At 39.6% G+C, this 20,484-nt stretch overlaps 3 protein-coding genes across 11 annotated transcripts in view; 2 read left to right on the top strand and 1 right to left on the bottom strand.

Moving 5' to 3' along the window:
* Positions 1-2,125, top strand: part of RSBN1L (round spermatid basic protein 1 like) — a 51,551-nt gene extending 49,426 nt beyond the window's left edge. For 3 of the 4 annotated variants that reach the window (XM_062581562.1, XM_062581572.1, XM_062581547.1), the window contains 3 exons: positions 283-333; positions 818-926; positions 1,012-2,125. In XM_062581562.1, the coding sequence (XP_062437546.1) occupies positions 283-333; positions 818-926; positions 1,012-1,668 (817 nt within the window). In that variant the 3' untranslated portion in view covers positions 1,669-2,125. The remainder of the gene's footprint in view (positions 1-282; positions 334-817; positions 927-1,011) is intronic. The other variant, XM_062581556.1, reaches the window with a different exon arrangement.
* Positions 2,126-11,189: 9,064 nt separating this feature from the next.
* TMEM60 (transmembrane protein 60) lies at positions 11,190-17,824 on the bottom strand. 5 transcript variants are annotated; one of them, XM_062581521.1, is made up of 4 exons: positions 16,247-16,342; positions 15,907-15,956; positions 15,452-15,501; positions 11,190-11,854 (listed from the first exon to the last, which is right to left on the bottom strand). In XM_062581521.1, exon 4 carries the CDS (start codon positions 11,809-11,811, stop codon positions 11,407-11,409), a length of 405 nt encoding a protein of 134 aa, XP_062437505.1. In that variant the 5' UTR covers positions 11,812-11,854; positions 15,452-15,501; positions 15,907-15,956; positions 16,247-16,342; the 3' UTR covers positions 11,190-11,406. The 5 variants fall into 5 exon arrangements, with proteins under 5 accessions (XP_062437505.1, XP_062437497.1, XP_062437513.1 ...); XM_062581513.1 differs by lacking the exon at positions 15,452-15,501; XM_062581529.1 differs by lacking the exon at positions 15,907-15,956.
* PHTF2 (putative homeodomain transcription factor 2) overlaps positions 16,863-20,484 on the top strand; it is a 73,888-nt gene continuing 70,266 nt past the window's right edge. For both annotated transcript variants that reach the window (XM_062581493.1, XM_062581487.1), the window contains exon 1: positions 16,863-16,950. The gene's annotated coding sequence lies outside the window, so the exon portion shown is untranslated. The remainder of the gene's footprint in view (positions 16,951-20,484) is intronic.

The raw sequence follows: 20,484 nt of genomic DNA, 5'->3' as shown, positions 1-20,484 counted from the left end.
TCAAACCTTTAAAAGAATAGACATCTCAAACAAATGCACAGAACTTGGTTTTAAATGTTTCTGTGGAGGAACTGAGTTTGGCTTTTAGACCAAAGTAATAGCTGTTTTTGCCTTTTGTTAACTGGCTGTAATTCTGGAGGAGAAAATGCCTCAAGAGGAGTTATATGAACGGTATGTGTTTATCTGGGGGAAGGGAGAGGGAGGTTGTGGGACAAGAGATGAACTCTCATGAACAATTTGAGTACTGAGACAAACCATAACTTAGATTTTGCTCTTTTGTAGCTCTCCAGTGAACACAAATACACTCATTAAGGGATGTTATGGAGGATGCAGGTACTTGCTGCTTACTAGCATCATGGCAGTTTAATGTGGTTTCAGTTTTATTGTCAAGCCTGAACAAAGTGCTCAAGACTGATACTGAGCAATGTTTGCTCTAGTACTAGTCACACTATTGCATGTTTTAAGGTACCTGATGGGCTATTGCTAAAAGAGCATGCAGAACCTATCTGTGTCTGTCCTTCAGCATCAGGAAAGACAGATGTCAGTTAGAAATAGCAAATCTTGTTGACTGTTCATTGCTTCCTTTACTATCACTTGTAAAGAGGTTGTGGTTGATTCATTTCACTAGTTCTATGAGTGTGTGTTGAGAAGTAGCCATTTTAGTGAACATTTCTTTTGTTCAAAATGTATTTTATGCTGGAGTTGTTGCATTTATTTTTAGACCATTTTTGCTTTATTTTTGCCTGCACCTTTTATTTATTATTCTCTGTAGCTTTTAATTTCAGCCCCTGACTCTGCAATTCTTATTATTCTGTAGGTCTGAGCAGCCTCGTATAACCAAAGATGTAATTTGTTTTCATGCTGAAGACTTCTTAGAGGTAGTTCAGCGAATGCAGTTAGATTTGCACGAGCCCCCACTCTCACAGGTAAGCACGCTGTAAACTGTTAATTAGATCTCCTCTGCCTGTATTAACAGAGTTTTAACCTCTTTTTTTTTTCTTTTTCTTTTAGTGTGTCCAGTGGGTTGATGATGCAAAACTCAATCAACTGCGAAGGGAAGGCATTCGATATGCCAGAATTCAGTTATTTGATAATGACATTTATTTTATTCCAAGGAATGTTGTACACCAGTTCAAAACAGTTTCAGCTGTTTGCAGTTTGGCTTGGCACATCCGACTCAAGCTATATCATTCAGAGGAAGAACTTTCTCCAAATGCAAGTACTCTTGAAGCAGGGACATCTGCAGACCCCAAGTCTTCGGTTATCGGACTTCAGACTGACAGCAAAATTTGTACGACAAGCAAAAATACCTCCGAAGACACCAAATTTTCAGATACTCTTCAGACAAAGTATCTGCAGCAGGAATTTATGTCAATAAAACAAGAACCTATTGCATCTCACCGAATAAAAGAAGAATCCATGAATGTTGATCTCGCTGGAAAGACAGTGGCATCTAATGACATTGAGGGTCAGAATGTTCAGACTAGATTGGATCACGTTGAATTGACGGCGTTTAAGTTTGAAATGGATTCTAAATTTGAACCTGGCAACAAGGACACACAAGACAAGTTGTGCCCTGGAAGTCACGTATATCCAGATGATACGAGACAGCATAGTTCATCATATCCAAATCTGCATGGACAAAGAGAGGATGATTTTTTGTGCTAAATTTGTATATACGGTTTTAAATTCCTTTTTAAACTTAATGACGTAATAATGTAAAGATTCATAAATTTCGTGAGGCAAGTTTGTGACTTGCCTTCGCATCTGTTACAGAAAATAGTTATGTAGCTTTGTAACATTCCTCAGTGCCTGTCCATAACTGTGAAGTATCAAAGCACTTAGGGCCAGATGCACTGTAAACACTGCAGGTTTAACATAAAGAAGTCTTTAAATAATTTTGAGTTGTAGGTTTTAGAGTAGAGCTGACATTTAACATATATATTTTTTGTAAGATGAGCCAGAATTCTTTTTGACAATTCCAGGCTTTTCCATAGAGCTTATTTATACCAATTTTTTCATTTTAAATGTGTCAGCACTGTAGTGTAAATATCTTTTTTAAAAATCTTTTTAGTGTGATTTATACTGAAATGTGAGCCGCTTAATAAAGGTTCATAATAACAAATTGGTTTTATTTTTGGGTCTGCAAAAAATAATTCAGTTAAACTGCCTCTTTAAATGGTTATGTTTCTACCTGCACTAATGCATAGGATGCCCTTACTCCATTCTGGAGTGAAGAGCTCTAGCAAATCAAGGTAGAGTTGAGGCATTCTTGGTAAATCAAGATTATTCAGAATGAAAAATCAGCCCTCCCTTCACCAGATTTCTTACTGTTAAAGGCACTCCCCAAACTGCTCTTGTCAGATGTTAACAGTGGAGCAGAGAGACAAACCTTCCCCCCCAGCCTTTCTGTGTTGTGGAGCATGGTCGGATATCCGGTGGGCTCCGGGAGCACCACCAGCAGCCTCTCTCTGCACGTGAGCTGGGGCAAGGGAGCAGACTCCCTTGTAGGCTTACTTTCTCCCCCTTTACAAGCCACAATTGAGCTTTTATTTCAAAATGTGAAGTGCAGCTGTCTTCTTGAATGAGTTACCTGACTAGATTAGAACAAAGACTACTTCTGAATGCCTACTTACCAAGTCATAAAAAACTTTTGCAGTAACCTGCAATTCACAGAGACATGTTTGGATTTGAATTGCTCCATATGCTGATAGTGCAAGGCAATAAAGATACTTGCCAGTGTATCCAGTAGGAAGATTTCTCATGAGTCTCAGCTCAGAAGTAAGAGCTACTTCATTAAGAAAATAAGTGGTGTCCAAGGTAACTACTCCTCTCTCTCCACTCTTATGGAACTCTAAAATTCTGTTAAGCCGTGTTCTGAGGGAAGAAGATTTCAAGGCTGAGCTAGCATCTGATGTGGTAATAGCAAGCACTCTGTAATTAACGCATTTAATTTTGTGTGTAATGTTACTGTATAGTTCAAACACATCTGAACTCAGTTTCTTTTTCAGGTAGCTACAAATAGCAGTAAACTGCTATGCAACCGTCCTTCAACTAAATATTTAAAACTTAAGATCTTAAGCCTGTTGTTATTTCCAAAGTCCCCTGTATCTTTGAATTTCTTTTGTATTTTTCCCCTATAACTTTCTAAAAGTTGTACATCCTTATGTGCCCAATTTATAACTTTTGATACACTTAATGATCACTTTGGCTTCATTTGTCACAATAGAACAATGTGATTTCTTTTTCAGGTGATGTTTAATTCAACTACCTGAGGCCCTTTTATTGTTGCAAATGTTTTTTTTTTTTGCTCATAGGTTGGTGTAATTCAAAATGTTACTTCATACTTATGCATGGCACTAATATCAAGCATTTAACTGATGAGTGCCCTAAATTGTTTAATCTGAAATAGGTCTGTCAAGGAATTATTAAATCAAATCAACATTTGAATTACTAAATGTTACTCCTACATAGCCATAACTACGTATTAGAGAAGCAATAGAAACTCTTGGATGTGGCTAATATTTCCTTAAGAGTCATTGCTATTTTCATTAATGCTGGTTAAGAAATTACTACTGGTTCTGCAGCCTCAGGGATCTTGTTTTCCTCTCACTCCATAAGCAGGTGGTTTGCATGTGGCATGGTAAGTTATATTAGTCTAACACATCCCGATTCGAAAAACAAATTGGTTCACATAACTTGAATCTTCTTGATAGAAATACAGTCTCAGCTCCCCTTGTGTTTTCTGGATTATTGGCAAATTTCTGCCCATAATCTCTGTGGTTCATGAGTGTGTGCACAGCGTGTGCGCGCACACACACACACACACACACACACACAAAATGTAGTAGCCTTCCATTTCCCTTCTATGTGCCAGCTATTGGAGGACAGTAAAAGGGAAGAGTTGCATGTTTTAGTCTGCACCAAGCACGCAGCTTTTTCAAGTGAGTTTGCAGAAGGCTCCAGCTTCATCAAATCCAGTCTTGATAGATGCTAGGGTTTTTTTTTGTTTTGTTTTTATTTTATTTAGGTGTTTTTTGTCTCGTTTGTATGCTGGTGATCTGTATGTTGATTTTTCCATTATGGTTCAAGCATTTTTTTAATTATGTCAGAGTTTACTAAAATATATACATCCCCTTTGACGGCAGACAATTTCCTGCATCCCAGGTCATGTCCAGACTGAGAAAATCAATCTTGAAAATAGTTTAGCAGGTGTAGCTTTGCACTTGAAACTTAAACTTTTTTTTCCATTTAAAAACCTGTTCAGTGGTCTTGGCTGTTGTGGCCTCAGCCATACCTGCTCAGGTGTGTCTTAGTTCTGTAATTTTGCTGCTTCTGAGCTGCCTGAATCTTCAACTTTTTTTTTTAAACACTTTCAAAATTTTAAAATGTATTGGTTCTTGCAGTTTTTCATGCATCCTTTGACTTTCTGAGACAAAATAGATCCTGATTTATAGACAGAATTCCTTGCAAACAGATTATGAACAATGCTGGGATTACTAATTGCTATCAGAACTTTTTGTATTTGAAGGTGTAAACATTTTGAGTTGAATAACTATATATTAATATATACTTTTTAGTTTGCTTAAAAAAAAAAGTTTTTGTCCTCTACTTGTGGTGTATTCATTTTGATGCGGTTGCTTTTTAAGAGGGGAGTACCTTTTCTGAGATGTTCAGCCTCCAAGTTGTTCATTTGTCTGACAAAAGTCTTGCTTTGGTTTCAAGTGGACCTATGCTATAATCTTTATTCCTGCCACATACAACTTCAGACTTTTGCTTCAGCAATAAATCTTTCATGCCTTCTGATGTCCTGGAACTAGTCTTGCTTGTCGTTTCCCCCCTCTCCAATTTTTCAGCTTTATATAGTGCTCTTTCTGTTACTTTTGATGAACAATCTTATGTTTTAGTTCTGTTTTGGCCCTTTGTTCTTCTGCAGACTGGGTAAATCTGCTTGAGGCCTCTTGACTGTAACACAGTGGTATTCACATGTGTGTTTGCAGTAGTGTTCCTGTTAATGCCACGACGTGCAGAACTTTAGAAATGTTTACCTAGATATTGGTACCATGCTTGTGGGTAGCAACAAATTGTATCATTACTACTAGTGGCTTTTTGGGTGGCAGCAACTTCCCATTTCGCTGCCAACTGACTGTGTTGCAGACAAGCGTTACTGGGTGTCATTTCATCCCCCAAGATGCCTGCATATTGACTCTGAAATAGTGTTTCATCACAAGGACCACTGGCTTGCGGATTTTCCCTTCCTTGTTACTATATTGAAAAATCTGATACTTCTTTAACAGAAATATTAGCTCTGTTTAGTATTAAAGTATTACTTCAGAGGGTGATTTAAGTGATCAGATGTGAAGGAATTCCTTGGTGATAAAATAGAGTTGATTTTAAGCGGAGTAGATAAGTTGGCATTGCAAATAACATAGGAAATAGAAACAAAATAGACTGCTGTGAAACATCAGTAGAACATCACAAATTTGGAAAATTGATTTGTGCAAGAAATACAGGAAAATAATTCAGTGATTAAAAATGACTATTTTTCTCATATCTGCATGTGAATAAGAATGCTGAATTGATCAAAAAATCAGCCAAAGTTTTTTCCCTTTTTGAGACAGTCTTGACTATAGGCAGACCAGCCCATTTGACCTAACTGTGAATGTATACAAGTTGGGAATAGAAAGGACAAATTTTTATCCATCTATACTTTACTGGGAATTACATTGTTGAAAATCTGCTTTCTTTGACTGTGAGTCGCTGTTTTACTCATGTTCAGCTAATGTTTCATCACTTAATTGGACGAAATGCACTTTAGAAAGCTGTATAATGGTACTGATATTTTGTGCAGATTCCACTGAATTTGCAGTAAATGTCAGAAAACTTGGGAAACTTTGATTCCCACCAGTCACACATTTCTTTATTAGAAATTATTTTATGTTCTATGTACAACTTCTCATTCAGAAGCAATGGTTAACTTCACAATATTTATGTAACTAACTCTATTATAGTCATTCAGGGATATACAATTTCCAAATTCATTATATTCTAATTACTGTTTTTCTCTGTGCTATGATACAAATATTTGCTTTGGATTTGTGCTGTACTTTTCCACCTAAACATTGGTCTTCTCATGTTCTGGGCGAGGTGATAGCTGAGCCTACTGATGAGGGAATTAGTCTAAATAGTCTTTTAATACGTGGTATTCAGTTTTGATAATCTGATTCAACCAATGATTAAAACAGCAGATTAAACTTCTACATTTATCAAGTTTTATTTTTGAAACCATTTTAATGTTTTCTGTACCAGTTAATCTCCAAATGTAATACATTTCAGGTTTACATATTTTGGATTCTCTTAATGGCCTGAGGTTTTCATTAGATAAGTTTTAAGGTCTGTAAAAGTTGTTCAGAATCTGAAATACTTGTATGACACCTCACTCAATATATTTTTTTCATGCTTTCATTAAATTAGCAGAATAAATAAAACCAAACACAGATTTAGGATAACTAAAGTTGTGCTAAATTTCATTTTAACTTCAAATATTTTATGACTGGAATTAGAAATACAAACTAATTTCTGTTGCAAATTAATATAAATGTTTTAACCCTTGAGGAATTTTGAGCAAAGTGACTGCAGTGTTTATTTTGGATATAGTCCACCTGGGTAAAAATGCAGTGCTTAGTACAGGTTAGGCCTATGATTTAAAGAATGCTTTTCAAGGCAGTTATTTTTATCAAATAGAAACAAAATAGAGTAGTTAAAATAGAATGAGTGCCTCAAAAAGGGAGCCAATTGGACATAGCTGTTGAAGGCTAATGTGACATAAATCAAAACTGCAAAAACTGGTAATAGCTAAACGTGCAGTAGTTCAGGTATATGTTCTGTCATGATGCAGTCCAGAGTATTTGTTAATCTGAGAAATGTAGGTTTTCAGGCTGGTAAATGTCTCTTAGCAGTGATTTCTTCATAAATTTAGAAATGAATGCTGAGTTTTATCTGTGCTTGAGTTCTTGTTTCCTGCTCTTATGCTGTCATTCTGTTGTATATGAAAAAGCTTCTTAAATCTGACTGACCTTGACGTTGATTTTCTTGGAAGAGGCAAAATGAAGGTAACAGCACTATCAAGTTCCAGATCTTTCTACAACCAAATTCAGTAAAAGTACAAGGAGAAAATGTTGAATTAGTTTGAGTAGGATTCTAGTTGTCCGAAGGTGTGGTGATTCCTTAAGTTGCTTTAGTCCGCAAAAATTTGTTCCTTTTTGTCAGGAAGAATTGACAGCCAGAACAACTGAATTCTAAAGGGCCGACACGCGAGGCTGAGCTTAAAAGCTCAAAACTTAAAATGCTAAAGGTGCAAAGAAAGAGTATGATACTGTCTAATACAGCTTAGAACTTAGCTGAAATTACCTTTTCTTTTTTTTAAAAAAAGTGTAGCACTATTTTCATGCTACTAAACTCAACTTTAAAGGATGCAGTGAATAAGGATCTTAACTACAGGAAATGTAGTGGTGTTGAAGTAGGTACCATCTAATACTGGTTGAATTTAGTTTCTAGGAATGCCACAAATTGTTGCTTTCATAAATATCTCGGGTATACCCAATTTTAAACTGAAATCTTGTTTGGCCTGATGTAACAGTTTGATATACACAATTATTTGAGAAAATAATGAAGAACATTGACATACATTCTAAAAAGGTATATGGCGATTTCCATGAGGTTACTCTTAAGACTTTGCTTTTGTACTACTATGCATATATGGCAAATTACTTAATACTCTTTTCAGTTCTTAAATTCTTAACTTATTTAAGACCTATGGTATCTTAAATTGTCATCCATGCCTAGCAATTGATTTAGGATGCATGTACACACACACGCACACACTCTTAGAGCATTTAGATTAAAATTGGTTGAAGGTGGGGGTGTATATGTCACAGTTGTACTTCTGAGGATAAAATAAAAAAACAAATTCTAATATTGTGACAAATCAAGAAAAGCAATATGAATGGTAAATGAAAAAGTTTCATGACCTTTTACATGTGTATTGAATATTTTCTTGAACCACATAAAAGTAGGTGATCTCTTACAGTGCATGCTTAAATGTTTGAGCTTGTGTAATTGATTTGAATAGAAATAAATGATGTAATATATGTATCTCCATAAAAAGGATACATATTTTCAGTCTCATTTCAGAACATCAAGCTTTTGAATTGCATTTTAAAACACAATGGTAGAGAGTGAAGTTCTCCCCCACACCCCATTGCAGTGCTTATAAGCTGTTAGTGACTTCCTTCTGTTGATGCCTTCTTGCAAAACAATATAAGCAGTCTGGGAATCAACTTTCCCTGTTCCCTGACATTATCAAATCTGCTTTTTCCACCTGAAAGACATTGTTTCATTTAATGATAGGTATATCAGTCTGTAAATCTTAAAAAAAAAAAGGATACAGAAAATATTATTCTGTTTCAAAGTTGTGAACAATGCCTTTGAGATGGTGGTAATTATAAATAGCTGGAATTCCTGCAACAACACCTTAAAAAGATCCCAAGGGACTACAGTGTACTTTGTGTCATAAGTCTTTCTGAAGGAGGTTCTGATACCACCAAAAAAAAAAAAAATCTACAAAGGAGTCACAGCATACTATTAAGTCAGTGTTAAAGCTGATGCAAGTTAAAAGGGATCAAAATCCCTTATCAAAATACTGCTGTAAGGACCAAAAACTAGCAAACATAGTATCAGTGCTTCCAAGTGGCTGCATATGCTAAATAGCTTCTGGTAAAGGAAGTCAATTTGTGTATGCCAACAACAGGAACACCAGAAGGGAACTGTTGCTTCAGCTTTTTGTGTTGGGAATACTTAGTTTGTAAATGAAAGTAGTTTTTTTTTTTTTTTTTTTTTTTTTTTTTTTTTTTTTGAGGGGAGAGGGAGGGAAACGAACCCACAACCAAAACTGCCAAGTTGTTGGTAGTTAAGCTCTTTTTCTGATTAATTAGAGGCAATAATTGTAAGGAGATGTGGAACAACTATGTTCAATTTTATCTAATTAGAGATGTAAAACTTACCTGAAAGAGTTTGATTCCTGTGGAATCGAAAGGTTTTATTAAAGGGGAAAAGTCATTAATCCTAGCTCATGCTGCTAATATACCAAGTCCCAGTGAAACTGGTTTTTAGTCTTCCATCATTTTTGTGTTAAACTGCAACAATTCGTTAACATCAACTTGGTTGAAGAAAGCTGCTCTTCTAAGTCTTCTGTTTTTTTTTGTGTTCTCTAACATGTGAAGACTCCTTTGCTTTAATTTGTTCTGCTATAATCTTCAGATCTATAAAGTCCAAAGATACTCATTTTTACATTTGGTGCCATAACATGCCAGATGAAGGTAAGTTGGGCCCTTGTCATTCTTTCACCTTCTACAATTAAGACTTATTCAGGAACAGGCATGCCCTATAGGTGTCAATATATATATATATATATTTAAATCTTGTTCAGAATATTAAGCACTTGTTACACTTGTTAACCTATTGGCAGATAAAGCAATGTTTGTTAAGTATTTGTTTGTATTGGAGGTAGATCTTTCCATCACTTTCACCTTCTCTATAAACTTTTAAAGCATTCCATAAAACATCTCTCTCAGTTTCAGCTTGCCTAAGATGGGACACAGCTGAAGATTGCAGCTACACAGCTCCGTGAGCCTAGTTCCTGTCTGATAGACCTGAGAAACTGCGTAAGGTGGCTAGACATTGAAGGAAGCCAATGTGTAAGTGAGCAAAAGGTTTGCATCTCAAACATGTAGCAGTTGATGCAGGTTCTCTCATGCTATGAAGTATTTTTAAAAACTAAGTATGGCATAGATACCATTCCTAGGGAGAACTGTTACCAGCAAAGGAATGACAATACTTCACTCTCTATAGATGTTTAAAGGAAAAGAATGAGCAGATTTTTAAGTTGTCATTTCAACTCCTAATAAACTGTAGTGCTTGTAAATTAGGACTGGGTACATGGATTTGCTTAGTTTAAGTTGGAAATTTGTTTATTAAAATAAGATTTATTAAAATAAGATGGTTATAAATACTCTGGAATATATATATATATTTTTAACAGCTAAGGATTAGCAAGGTATTTTTTTTATCATTCCTTAGCTTCCCTTTTAGCAAAATAGGACAGTCAGCTACTGTATAGCAAACGAGAATTCTCTCCAAAGATCATTTTGTCACTGATGCTTTGAATCAAGATCCATTGTCTTAGAATGGAACAGGTCATTTACATACCCTAAGTCTTTTCGATAATCCCCGACAATGTGGTTCCTATCGGTCTATGTCCCTGTACCCAAAAAGCAAGCAAAAAAAGTTCTGTGATTTGAGGGGGGAGGGGGAAACTTTTTTGGAGAGGTGCAGTTGAATGCAACTAATTAAAAAGCTTTGTTTGGAGCTTTCTTCTTATAGTGCAATATGGTGTTATCCTGACTCTTGGAAGAACAGTTTTAAGTCCATCAAACCTGTTCGTCAGCTCTTTCTGAACGCTGTATTTATAGCAACTCTTACTTGAATAGATGTGTCTTAGTCCATTTGCTCACATCTGAGTTTGTTATCTGATACTATTCTTTAAAGCCCAGGCTTCACCTTAATAGATCTAATATAACAGAACATTAAAAACATTTTTCTTGCTGCTTTCTGTAAGTAAAAATGCATTACCAAAACCTCACCCATTCAGTCTTTTTAGAGCAGTGAATTTTTACTTGGGAAGGTAATCAGTATTCTGTTTTTCTCCCTTGAATCATAAATTCCAGGCACAGTTCAGATTTTTTTTTATATAGGTAAGCATATTTGCACTTTATTGCACTTTATTGTGCATGTTTCAGTGGTTCAAAAATGCTTATTTTAGTCTTTCACACTGGAACCGACATTCTCATACTCAGAAAACACTAAGTTACTTCATTCCTTTTTTGTTCTCATTTAGTGGCTTTTAACAGTTACTGTTAAAGCAAACTTAACCAGTTAACATTAGTTTCTATAATAGGCTATTTCTTGAGTGACAACATGTAGAAAACTAGGCCTTCTTTCCAAAGATTGCCCAATATGCTGAATGATCTGGAGGAGAACATTTGTAATTGCTTGCATGAGGTCCTCTTAAGGGAGGTGAAGAGCCTACATTTTATTAGATGTAGCACGTAACTAAATCATACTAAAACAGCTGATGTTGAACAATACTTTTATTTACAGGAGCATATGTGACAGTTTTGAAATAAAAAATGGAATAAATCTGTTTTCAGTTTTCAGTCTGGTTTAGATGATCTCCAGAGTGACCGATTCCTAACTTGATGCTCTAATTTAGAGGTCAAGTTTGTTGCAAAGCTATAATAATCCAGTAATTTGGTACCGTTCTCAGACTTGGAAACCACATACTACATTTTAGTCTCTTCGTACATAGAAGATATTGTATCCAAGTTCAATCATACCCCCAATAAGCAGAGCCCACAAAGGGATAAATACATAGGCTAGTTTCATGGTAGTAAATCGTTGCAGTTTAGCACAGAGGGCAAGGCAGAAGGCTAATTTAAGTAGCATTGCGATGAGATACCAAGCTTTTTTCTTGATGTTTTGGGAACCATTGCGAGGATCAAAGCCAGACTTGCAACGTCCAGCCATTTTTACAATTAACATAACTAGAAGAATAGTATCAAATATCCAGACTGGAATAAAAATAAGGAACCAGTTCCATGGCGCTTTCTCATCCAACTTTAGCACCAACATGATCAGGAAGAGTAACGTGAAAAGCCATGTCAGTAGTACTCTCTGCGCCAGGGACATTCTCATTTAAACAGCTTTGAGAGGAAGTCTTTCAATGGTCAGCAACAACCTAACAAAAAAAAAGGGGGGAGAGGTGGGAAGAAGTCAAAAATATTGATATACAGTTATTATACGTATTCCCTAAAAGAGCCTAATTTCTTGTTTTTGCTTTCTCACCTCTTCCACTTCATCTACATTCTCTATTTTCTAGTAGTTCTTTTACAAACCCCCTTTTCAGTGAGGGACTCTAATGGTGTCAGGACCAGAGTGCCTTTTACTCTATTCTGTGAAACAAATGATGCTTTAATTCTAAAGTAGCTGCCAAATTAATTTAGGGGTTTTGCATGATGAGAATAGATTGAAATTCATTTTCCTGCAGTACTGAGGCACCTATGTTAGCTTCATTGTCCAATATTAAGTAACAGAATTCTCTCTATAATGAATAATCACAGTAAAACATAAACTAACAAGTGCAAGAAAGAAATCAGCTGATTGATCCTGCAAACTGTAGAGCTTCAGCTGAAATGACCTGACTGAACTTGAGCCAGTGAGCAGTGCTACTACTTTCTGTCAAGCAGCAATCTTAATATACTAAATCCATGGATATCACCTATAGGGACAACTGTTTGACGAAAAGCATTTACAGTATATGGTGTCTAAGACTATTTAGACTTTATTTATTGGCTTGGTAGTATATTTTACTTCATGACTACATAGAAATTTATACATGAACAGGTATATCTGCAATAATAGTCATAAATGTTAGTTTTCATATTACTAATGTATTTATCAGACTTATTTGTCCCATGTGACAGGACAAGAGGCAATGGGCAGAAATTGAAGCACAGGAAGTTCCGCCTGAATGTGAGGGGGAATTTCTTCCCTGTGAGAGTGACAGAGCACTGGAACAGGTTGCCCAAGGAGGTGGTGGAGTCTCCTTCTCTGGAGATCTTCAAGGCCCGCCTGGATGCAGTCCTGTCTATCATGCTCTAGGTGACCCTGCTGAGCAGGGAGGTTGGACTAGATGATCTCCAGAGGTCCCTTCCAACCTGACTGATTCTATGATACTACTGCATTTGCCAGAAGACTTTCACAGCCAGTGTAAAATACCAATTTTGAAGCAGGGCTATGAAGAACTATGGTTTTCCTTAATATTTCATGATATAGCAATTGATAATTACATATCAGTTAGTGCTAAAATAAAACTTCTTATTCAAACAACTAGTTTAAATATTTGAGATTTTTAGAAATTTAATCTCATTTGAAATAAGAAACTGAACTTTGATTTCTTCCAGATGAGATGTTTAAGCTAGTTCCAAACACAGCCTCTCACTTAGAGTATCCAGAACATGCCACAGCAAAAGGTAAAACTTTATCCTTAAGCAACAACTTCATTCTATTTCCACTCTGACAAGGCTTTCTGAAAAAAAGTATTGGAATATATTGCTTAAAAACACCAAAATGTGTCTGATTCCAATAAGCAGTAAGTCCTTGTGTTGGATCATACTTCCTTTGTGAGATGTGATGGTTTATCCCTCTCACTGTAATCCTATAAAAAAATAAAGGTACATTTGGCAAACAGTATATGTAATAACTGGGAATTGAGGAAAGTAAACCTGAGGACTGTGCCTGAGAATACAGGAACATTTAAGACAGACCTGAAAGACCAGAAATGATGCCTTCCAAAAACAATGTGGAAATAGTTTGCCTCTCAATGTTTTTACTCAGAGTGGTACTTTTCTGAGGGTAGTTTAAGCTACCTTATTTCATTTTCCACTGAAGTTTTCTTGGAACATGGTTAAATGATATAGTAGAAAAAAGCTAGTGATTCACTGTTGCCAAACTATTCCCAGACTACCACACTCGGAACTGCATTTGGGCTATCTCAGCGAAAACAAAGAATTCTTGTCAGCAGACCACAAGAGGAGGACAAGTGCGGCTTCCCTTCTCTCTCCTCAGTGCTCCTTGCTGCAAGCTACCGCTGTTCCTGCTGATGCTCGCAAGATCACATGGTAAGCCTGTTCAACATGCTAACCAAGCAGAAAACTATTAGCACTTTTTTCTTTTTAACTGGGCTACTTTTCTGCCAAGTTAGCAAGTTGAACTGACTTAGCGCTCAGATAAGCACTGGAGCAAGAGCAGGGATGGGGAGTAGTGTAGTTCATCAGACCTAATTTTTTGTTCAGTTTGGGTATGAAGTTTGAATGGATTGGATTTAGCACTAGTGGAGGATTCTCTTACAGTAAAGATCCAGCTCAGCCTAAAATCTGCATTGGAATTACAGCCAATGCATTCCCTCCCATTGGTTAGCATCAATGCTTGTGTAGCCCCCAAGCAGGCCCATTAATACAGCTGAACTAGCAGGAAAAAAATATATATTTAACTGTGGTTTTGTAGACCTTTTTTATTTTATTTGCTATCTCAGCTCTGCTCAGATTGCCACAGGAGCTGATGAAAGCTTGTTAATGGTGGAACTGGGAGGTCATTCTTAGGGAAGGAGGGGAGCTGAGCAGCGTTACTCAACAGAGGTGTTAATTGTTAAGTAAACTGAAAAATTTGGAGGAAGTTTAGAGAGCATTGCATTTTTGTCATTTTAAGAACATATGTGAACTATACAGCAGATACAGATGACGATGGAACAACTACTACGATTCCTTTAAGTATTTCCAGCATTCAGAAGTGCAAGTTTGTGGCTAAACAAGATGGTAGCGATCCGAAACTGTGTTTCAACATCCCTTTTATGAAGATATTTTGGAAAACTAGAAATCTCTGCTGCTGATGCTACAAGAAGGAGAATCTCTCATTAACAAACTGGAGAAAACAGAAACCAAAAGAAGCTGACTGTAAACTTGTGCCCAAGAGGAAAAACGGAATTCAACACTGTTAGAAGTATCAGTTATCAGATACTCAAAGAAGGTGCTATCAACTGTTTCTGGAGGGAAAGAACAGAAAGCTGCTTAAGATGTATGAGACAGGGCTACTTACTTTGAAGGCTGCTCACTTCATGAAAAGTTTTTCTGTTTTCCTAAGTGTTCAGAACCATTTACTAACACACTTTTAAAAAGCACGCACAGAAAATTTAGCATAGGACACTATACTACCTTTCCTCATTCTAATTAGTCTTAATCTAATTCTTCAATCTAACTGCAAGATTGAGAAGGATTACAAAACCAGGGCAAGGTTCTATTCAATTTCAGAGACACTTTTTTGATGAAAGTTGAAGAAAATCCAAATGGACTTTTGAGATTTAAAAAAGCCCTATGAATCCTGCAAGTAAAGGAAGTTGCAGTCCCACAAGTAAAGGAAGATGGAAAAAAAACAAAAACAAAACCCAAAAAACTAATAGTAAGGAGTACAGCTGACATAACAGTGAAGGCTTTGATTATGCAGAGCATTTGCCCACCTTTCATTAAGAAAGGAAATATCTGCAAATCCTCACCTAAAGACTAGCTACCACAACAAGATGATTAATGCTGGAAAAAAAATACAACTATAGCACACAAGTCTAAACTTACTCTTCTTGGTTCAGTGAAAACACTGAACCAATATTGAAGGCAAATAGTATGTAAAAGCCAAAACAAAAAAGCTTTGGACTGCTTATAGGAATCTGTGTGATTAGAAGAAAGTTTTCAGGAATAAGAAACATTATATAAATAGCATTACTGACCTTGGTGGGATTATCTGCATAATTAGAATATTGCAGTAATTAATTATATCCTGTTTAGGAGGAAAAAATAAAGAGGAAGGAGGCTGAAATATACCATTCAGGTCAAGAGTAATGATAACACAGACCTATTAGTTTAAATGTACATCTTGAATGTTGCCTAACAAAGATCAGGAAAGGATACTACAGAAAGGTCAAATTAAATAGCACGCTGACTTGATTTAACAGAGCTTTACTGCTGCTTCAATAAGCACTTGAGTAAATGAACACCTAGCAAGAAATACTGTAGTCCTGTTTTAAATAAAACGTTTGCATTACGCTGGTATGAATAGGGGTTAGGTATTCGTAAGTTCTCCTTGCATTGGTGCAGCCTTAGTTCAAGTAATCTATGTGGGCTTGATAATGTTTTTTTTTAAAAAAAAATCAAACTACACAATCTCCCTCACGGCAGTACTTACACCACTCTTCATGGAGCAGCAGTTGTTTGAGTCTCTAATGACTGCTGCAGCTGGCGGAGAAAAATTTAGAGACTATTCAGCGGAAGAGGCTGGCAAACGAATAACTGAAAAAGCAGAAGCGCCAGGCCGCGCTAGGCCGAAAGCCCGATCGAGGAGCCATCAGCGTCTCGCTGGCTTTCGAGGCCGCGGTGCTGCTCGCACCGTTACCGGGCCTTGCCGGGTACGGCAGGGCGACGGCGCAGGCTCCTGGCGGCGAGGGGGAGCCGGGGCCGCGCCCGCCCCCGCCGCCCGCCGGCGCTCAGCCCGAGCGGGCCCTCCCCCGCCGCAGCCCCGCACCTACCGCAGCGGCTCGGGCCGCCCTGCGCAGCCGCTGCCCCCGGCACGGAGCCGCCGCCGCGCGCAGGGTCCCCGCTCATTCCTCTCCAGCCTGCCGACGCGAGGAGGCGGCGCAGGAAACCCACCGCCTTCCTGCCCCCGCCCCGGGCCGTGCGATTGGCCGGCGGGGGACGCGCATCCTACGGCGCCCCGCTATCATTGGGCAGCGGCGACGCCGCTCAAGGAAATTCCCGCCCCCGTCCGCTGCTCGGTCTCGCCATGCCCATCGCACCGGCCGCGGCAGCTGAAGCCGTTGAGACCGCCCCCTTCTTTTCGCCCGCCCATTCGCACACGGGGCTGTCTGTCACGCTGGCCACGCCCACTGCGCTGCGCGCTGCCCGTCAGGCGCGGCCTCTCCTGACTCCGGTTCTCGTTGGACAACACTGCCGCCAATCACGCCGTGGCCCCACCCCCTCTCGGCCCCGGCCGGCGGGGGCCGCCCCTCGGCCCGCCCCGGCTCGGTGGCGCGCGCCGGCGCGGGTGGCGCGCTGTTGCTGCCGCCGGGGCGCGCGCGCATCCCTTCTGCCCCCCCCCCCCCAATCCAGCCCAGCTGTTGCCTCGCGCGCGCCCGCCGCCGCCTCCTCGCAGTCTCGCGCTCCGCCGGCTGCTGTTGTCTGCGGCGCGCGCCGCCTCGCTCCGCCGCCGCCTCGCCGCGGCGCCGGGCAACCGGTAAGGTCGGGACCCCCCCCTGCCTCCCGCCCCGGCCCGCCCTGCCCCTGCCCCTGCGCAGCCGGGGCGCGGGGCATCCCCGCCGCGGCGGGAGGCGACCTCCCCCCGCGCCTGCCGGGGGGCAGCGGCTGGGGCCGGGGCCGCGGCCGGGCGCGAGGCGGCGGCGGCCGTTGGCGGGGGGCGGCGGCCGTTGGCGGGGGGCGGCGGCAGCGCGGGGCGCGCATCCCGGCGGCGCGGCGCGGCGCGGCGCGTCCCGCCGCGCTGGGGCGACCTCCGCGGGCGGCCCGCCCCTCTCGGCTCCCCTCGCAGCCCCTGGCCGGCGGGCGGGGGAAGCCGCCGCGCCCCTCCGCGGGACGAGCCGCGCTGGCGGCGGGAGGCAGCGAGGCCCGCGGCCTCCGCGGCTCCGCATTCCGCCTCGTGCGGGGGCTGGCCGGGCCGCCCGGGCGCCGCGGAGCCTCCCGGCGTCTTCCGCGCTGCCGCTGCCTGGCCGGTTCCTTCGGGCCGCGGCGCGCGGCCGCGGTTCCGAGGCTCGAGGTGCTCGGCGGCGCTGGCGGCAGTGCGTCTGCCTGCCGAGGCTGCGCTGCTGCAGCCGCCGCGCGCGCGGTGCGTGCCCGGACGCGTCTCTCGGGCGGTCAAAGTTGCTTTTTCTGCTTTCCTTTAAAGGCCCTAAATAGCAGCATCCTTACCTTCATCTCTGACCTCATCTCCGCCTGTGCTCTTGGGTTTTCCATGCCTTCCTCCTCCCTTGGTCCTCTTTTTCTGTTCTTTCTATCTTTAGCCCATCTCTTCCGTTTCCAAACTGACCGGGTGACTGCCTCTTTACAGCTTATATGTTTTGCTTGGTTTTCAGTTAGAGAAACTAAATGTTAGACTACTTCCATTGTGGATTACAATTTTTCCTGTTATCCTCATTTGCCAGAAAGAAGGAGCAGGGCTGGGGTGGGGGGAAGGATTACAAAATAGTAAAACTATGCAGATGTTTCCTTGTTTTCCTTTCGCTGTTATTCCCCGAGCTCATGTAACCCCGATATATTACAGTTAATTACATTTTAGTCCATGTTCTCAGGCTTTGTGCTTGGAACTTTGTTTTTTTTTTAATTGCTTTTACAGGTTGTTGGTCACTTGAAAAGCACCGAGTCTTGCGTTTTGTTCTAAATTTGCCAGTTTTGCTCATCTGTAATATAATTAACTGGGAAAAGTAATTAATTGGAAGATCCGACTTGTTGAAAGAACTTTAATTAATGTTCTGAAATTGTTTTTGATGGAACATTCCTATAGAAAATACAGATGATTTAAGAATTTTAACACATTGTTCTTTTCTCACAGGAATGAAACTAAATACAGTGTGTTGTCAGTAATTTGCCCGCTTATTTTTTTCCTTTTGATGGTGATAAACAGATGACGGTATCTGTTACCAGGTAGAACTGCCTTACTGGAAATAACCCGTTAATCCTAATATTGTTAGGTACAGTTAGAGTGACTGCTCAGAGTGTAAGTGACAAAATGGTATATTCCTGTTACGTTTTACAGGACATTAATGTTTAGCTTGAGAAGCTTTTCTTTTGTGGAGGTTGGAGCATAAAAGTATTTTGTGGCTAAATCTTTGGATTTATAAATAGCTGTAGGTATTTGACTGTTTCTGTAGCTCTTAAGGTTGGTGATCTTATTTGATTTGTTGCTTTATTTGTGACTCCCTGGAAAGAATAATCCTCTTCTCAGAAGTCTTATTTTTGTTTCAGTAAGGTGTTCAGGAACAGATGTACGTAGGTATCTCATACTTCTGTCAGTTCTGACTTGTTTTCCCTAGAGCCCTCCTTTACAATATTTGCCAACAGTTTTTAGTTCGGAAAGGAAAGGCTGAGAATGATACTTGGGATGGATACATTTAAGATTCTGGTCACCATTTGAAGCTGAATACTCATGCAGTTGAATTTCCTGTTGTATGTTTTGATGCCTTTTTTTTTTTTTTAGTTACTCTGAATACAGAAGAATTAAATGATAAAGAGTAAAATACGAGCCTGAAATCTGAACAAGAATTTGGAAATCTAGTAACTTTAATTCAATGTTTGTAGTAGATATTTTTCCTCTTTTTATATTATGTGCAATATGACACAAATAAATTGTCAGTAAGTCTGTGAACACTTCAACTCTCCCCATACTGGATTTCTCCCAAAGCAGAATTAGCTTATCTCATTTCAAAAAGTTGTTCTTAGCTGTATCCATAGCTACCTAATACTAGTATAAATTCAGTGAAAACTCAGAGTTCTGTAACCTTTGAAATAGGAAGCAGGATACTGATGTTGTATTAGAAGGATTGCATCCCTGTATTAAAAAGACAGTCAGTTTTGTTTGAGAGGTTAACTAGACAGCGCAGGGTGGAGCAGTTGGAGCTGAACAATGCTGTTCCTGTATTAGCTGGCAGGGGTCACTGGAAAGCGATGGACATTATTTCTTTCCCGATTTTCCAAAGTTACATAAGCTGTCTTCCCATACTCTTTGTAAATGTTGTATCACCCCTTTATTTATATTAGAACTTTTTTGAAACATATTATTATATAGTTCTCTTGAACTTTTCTTCATATCTTTGTGAGTGCGAGTAAAGACGATCAAAAGTATTTTAGTTTCTTTGAGGAAGTTCTTTGCATAATAAAAGGCATACCCCTCATATTCATGGCCTAACAGTGCATGTGAATTTTTAGCTAGGCTTGTGAAGGCCACAAAGCCTGTACAAATACTTTTCTGTTTTTCTTTAATCTATACAGCCACGACTTTTTATAAAACTTTTGACAGTTAGAGTCTACAATTAATATTTGCATAGAAGAAAGGCGGTTATATTCCAATCCTTTATCCATTCAGAAAGAAAGCAGCTACTGCCCAGTCGCTGCACACGCAAGTCTGAGTGGTCAGGGCACACACTGCTGCATGTCCACTTCATAGTACTGGTGGGAAGCAGGAGAAAGTTCCAGGTACTGTGAAAGCAGGAGACGGACGATAGGGAGCCGTAGAACACTAGGAACTCTGATAGAAAGCCAGACTTAATACTTCTGTCAGTATGGAGCAAAAGGTAGGTCTGGTTTTTTGTCACGTTACTTTTTCTTTTAAAAAGGAAACAACCCAAAAGTCTTTTAGGATACCTCTATTGAAGATATTGTTCTTTCTGCCTGTTCAAGGACAACTGACTACTATTTAAGTAAGTTTAAGGTTTTGGCATGAAAAAAGAGGAGACTTTAAAACTTTTAAACTTCATGTTTTCTCCCTTCTGTTTACTGTCCTATTGTTCTTATCCATAAGGATAGGAACTTACTGGGTATGGAGAAAACATGGAACTGTTTGAAGGAATTCCTCAAATTTTTGAAAAAAATACCAAAAACCCCACCATACAATACATTCTTTCTAAGAGCAAACAGAGTTAATAGTAGATAGGGACATAATATATGGTTATGTAATGTTTGCGTATGCTTTACATGTAATCATAGATGACAACCTATTTTTTTCTATCTGGTCTAATCCTATCTCAAAACAGATCAAGCTGCA

Source organism: Rhea pennata, chromosome 1, assembly GCF_028389875.1.
Source record: "Rhea pennata isolate bPtePen1 chromosome 1, bPtePen1.pri, whole genome shotgun sequence".
NCBI lineage: Eukaryota > Metazoa > Chordata > Aves > Rheiformes > Rheidae > Rhea > Rhea pennata.
Note: the sequence above shows the minus strand (reverse complement) of the source record. Positions and strands in the feature narration are given on the sequence as shown.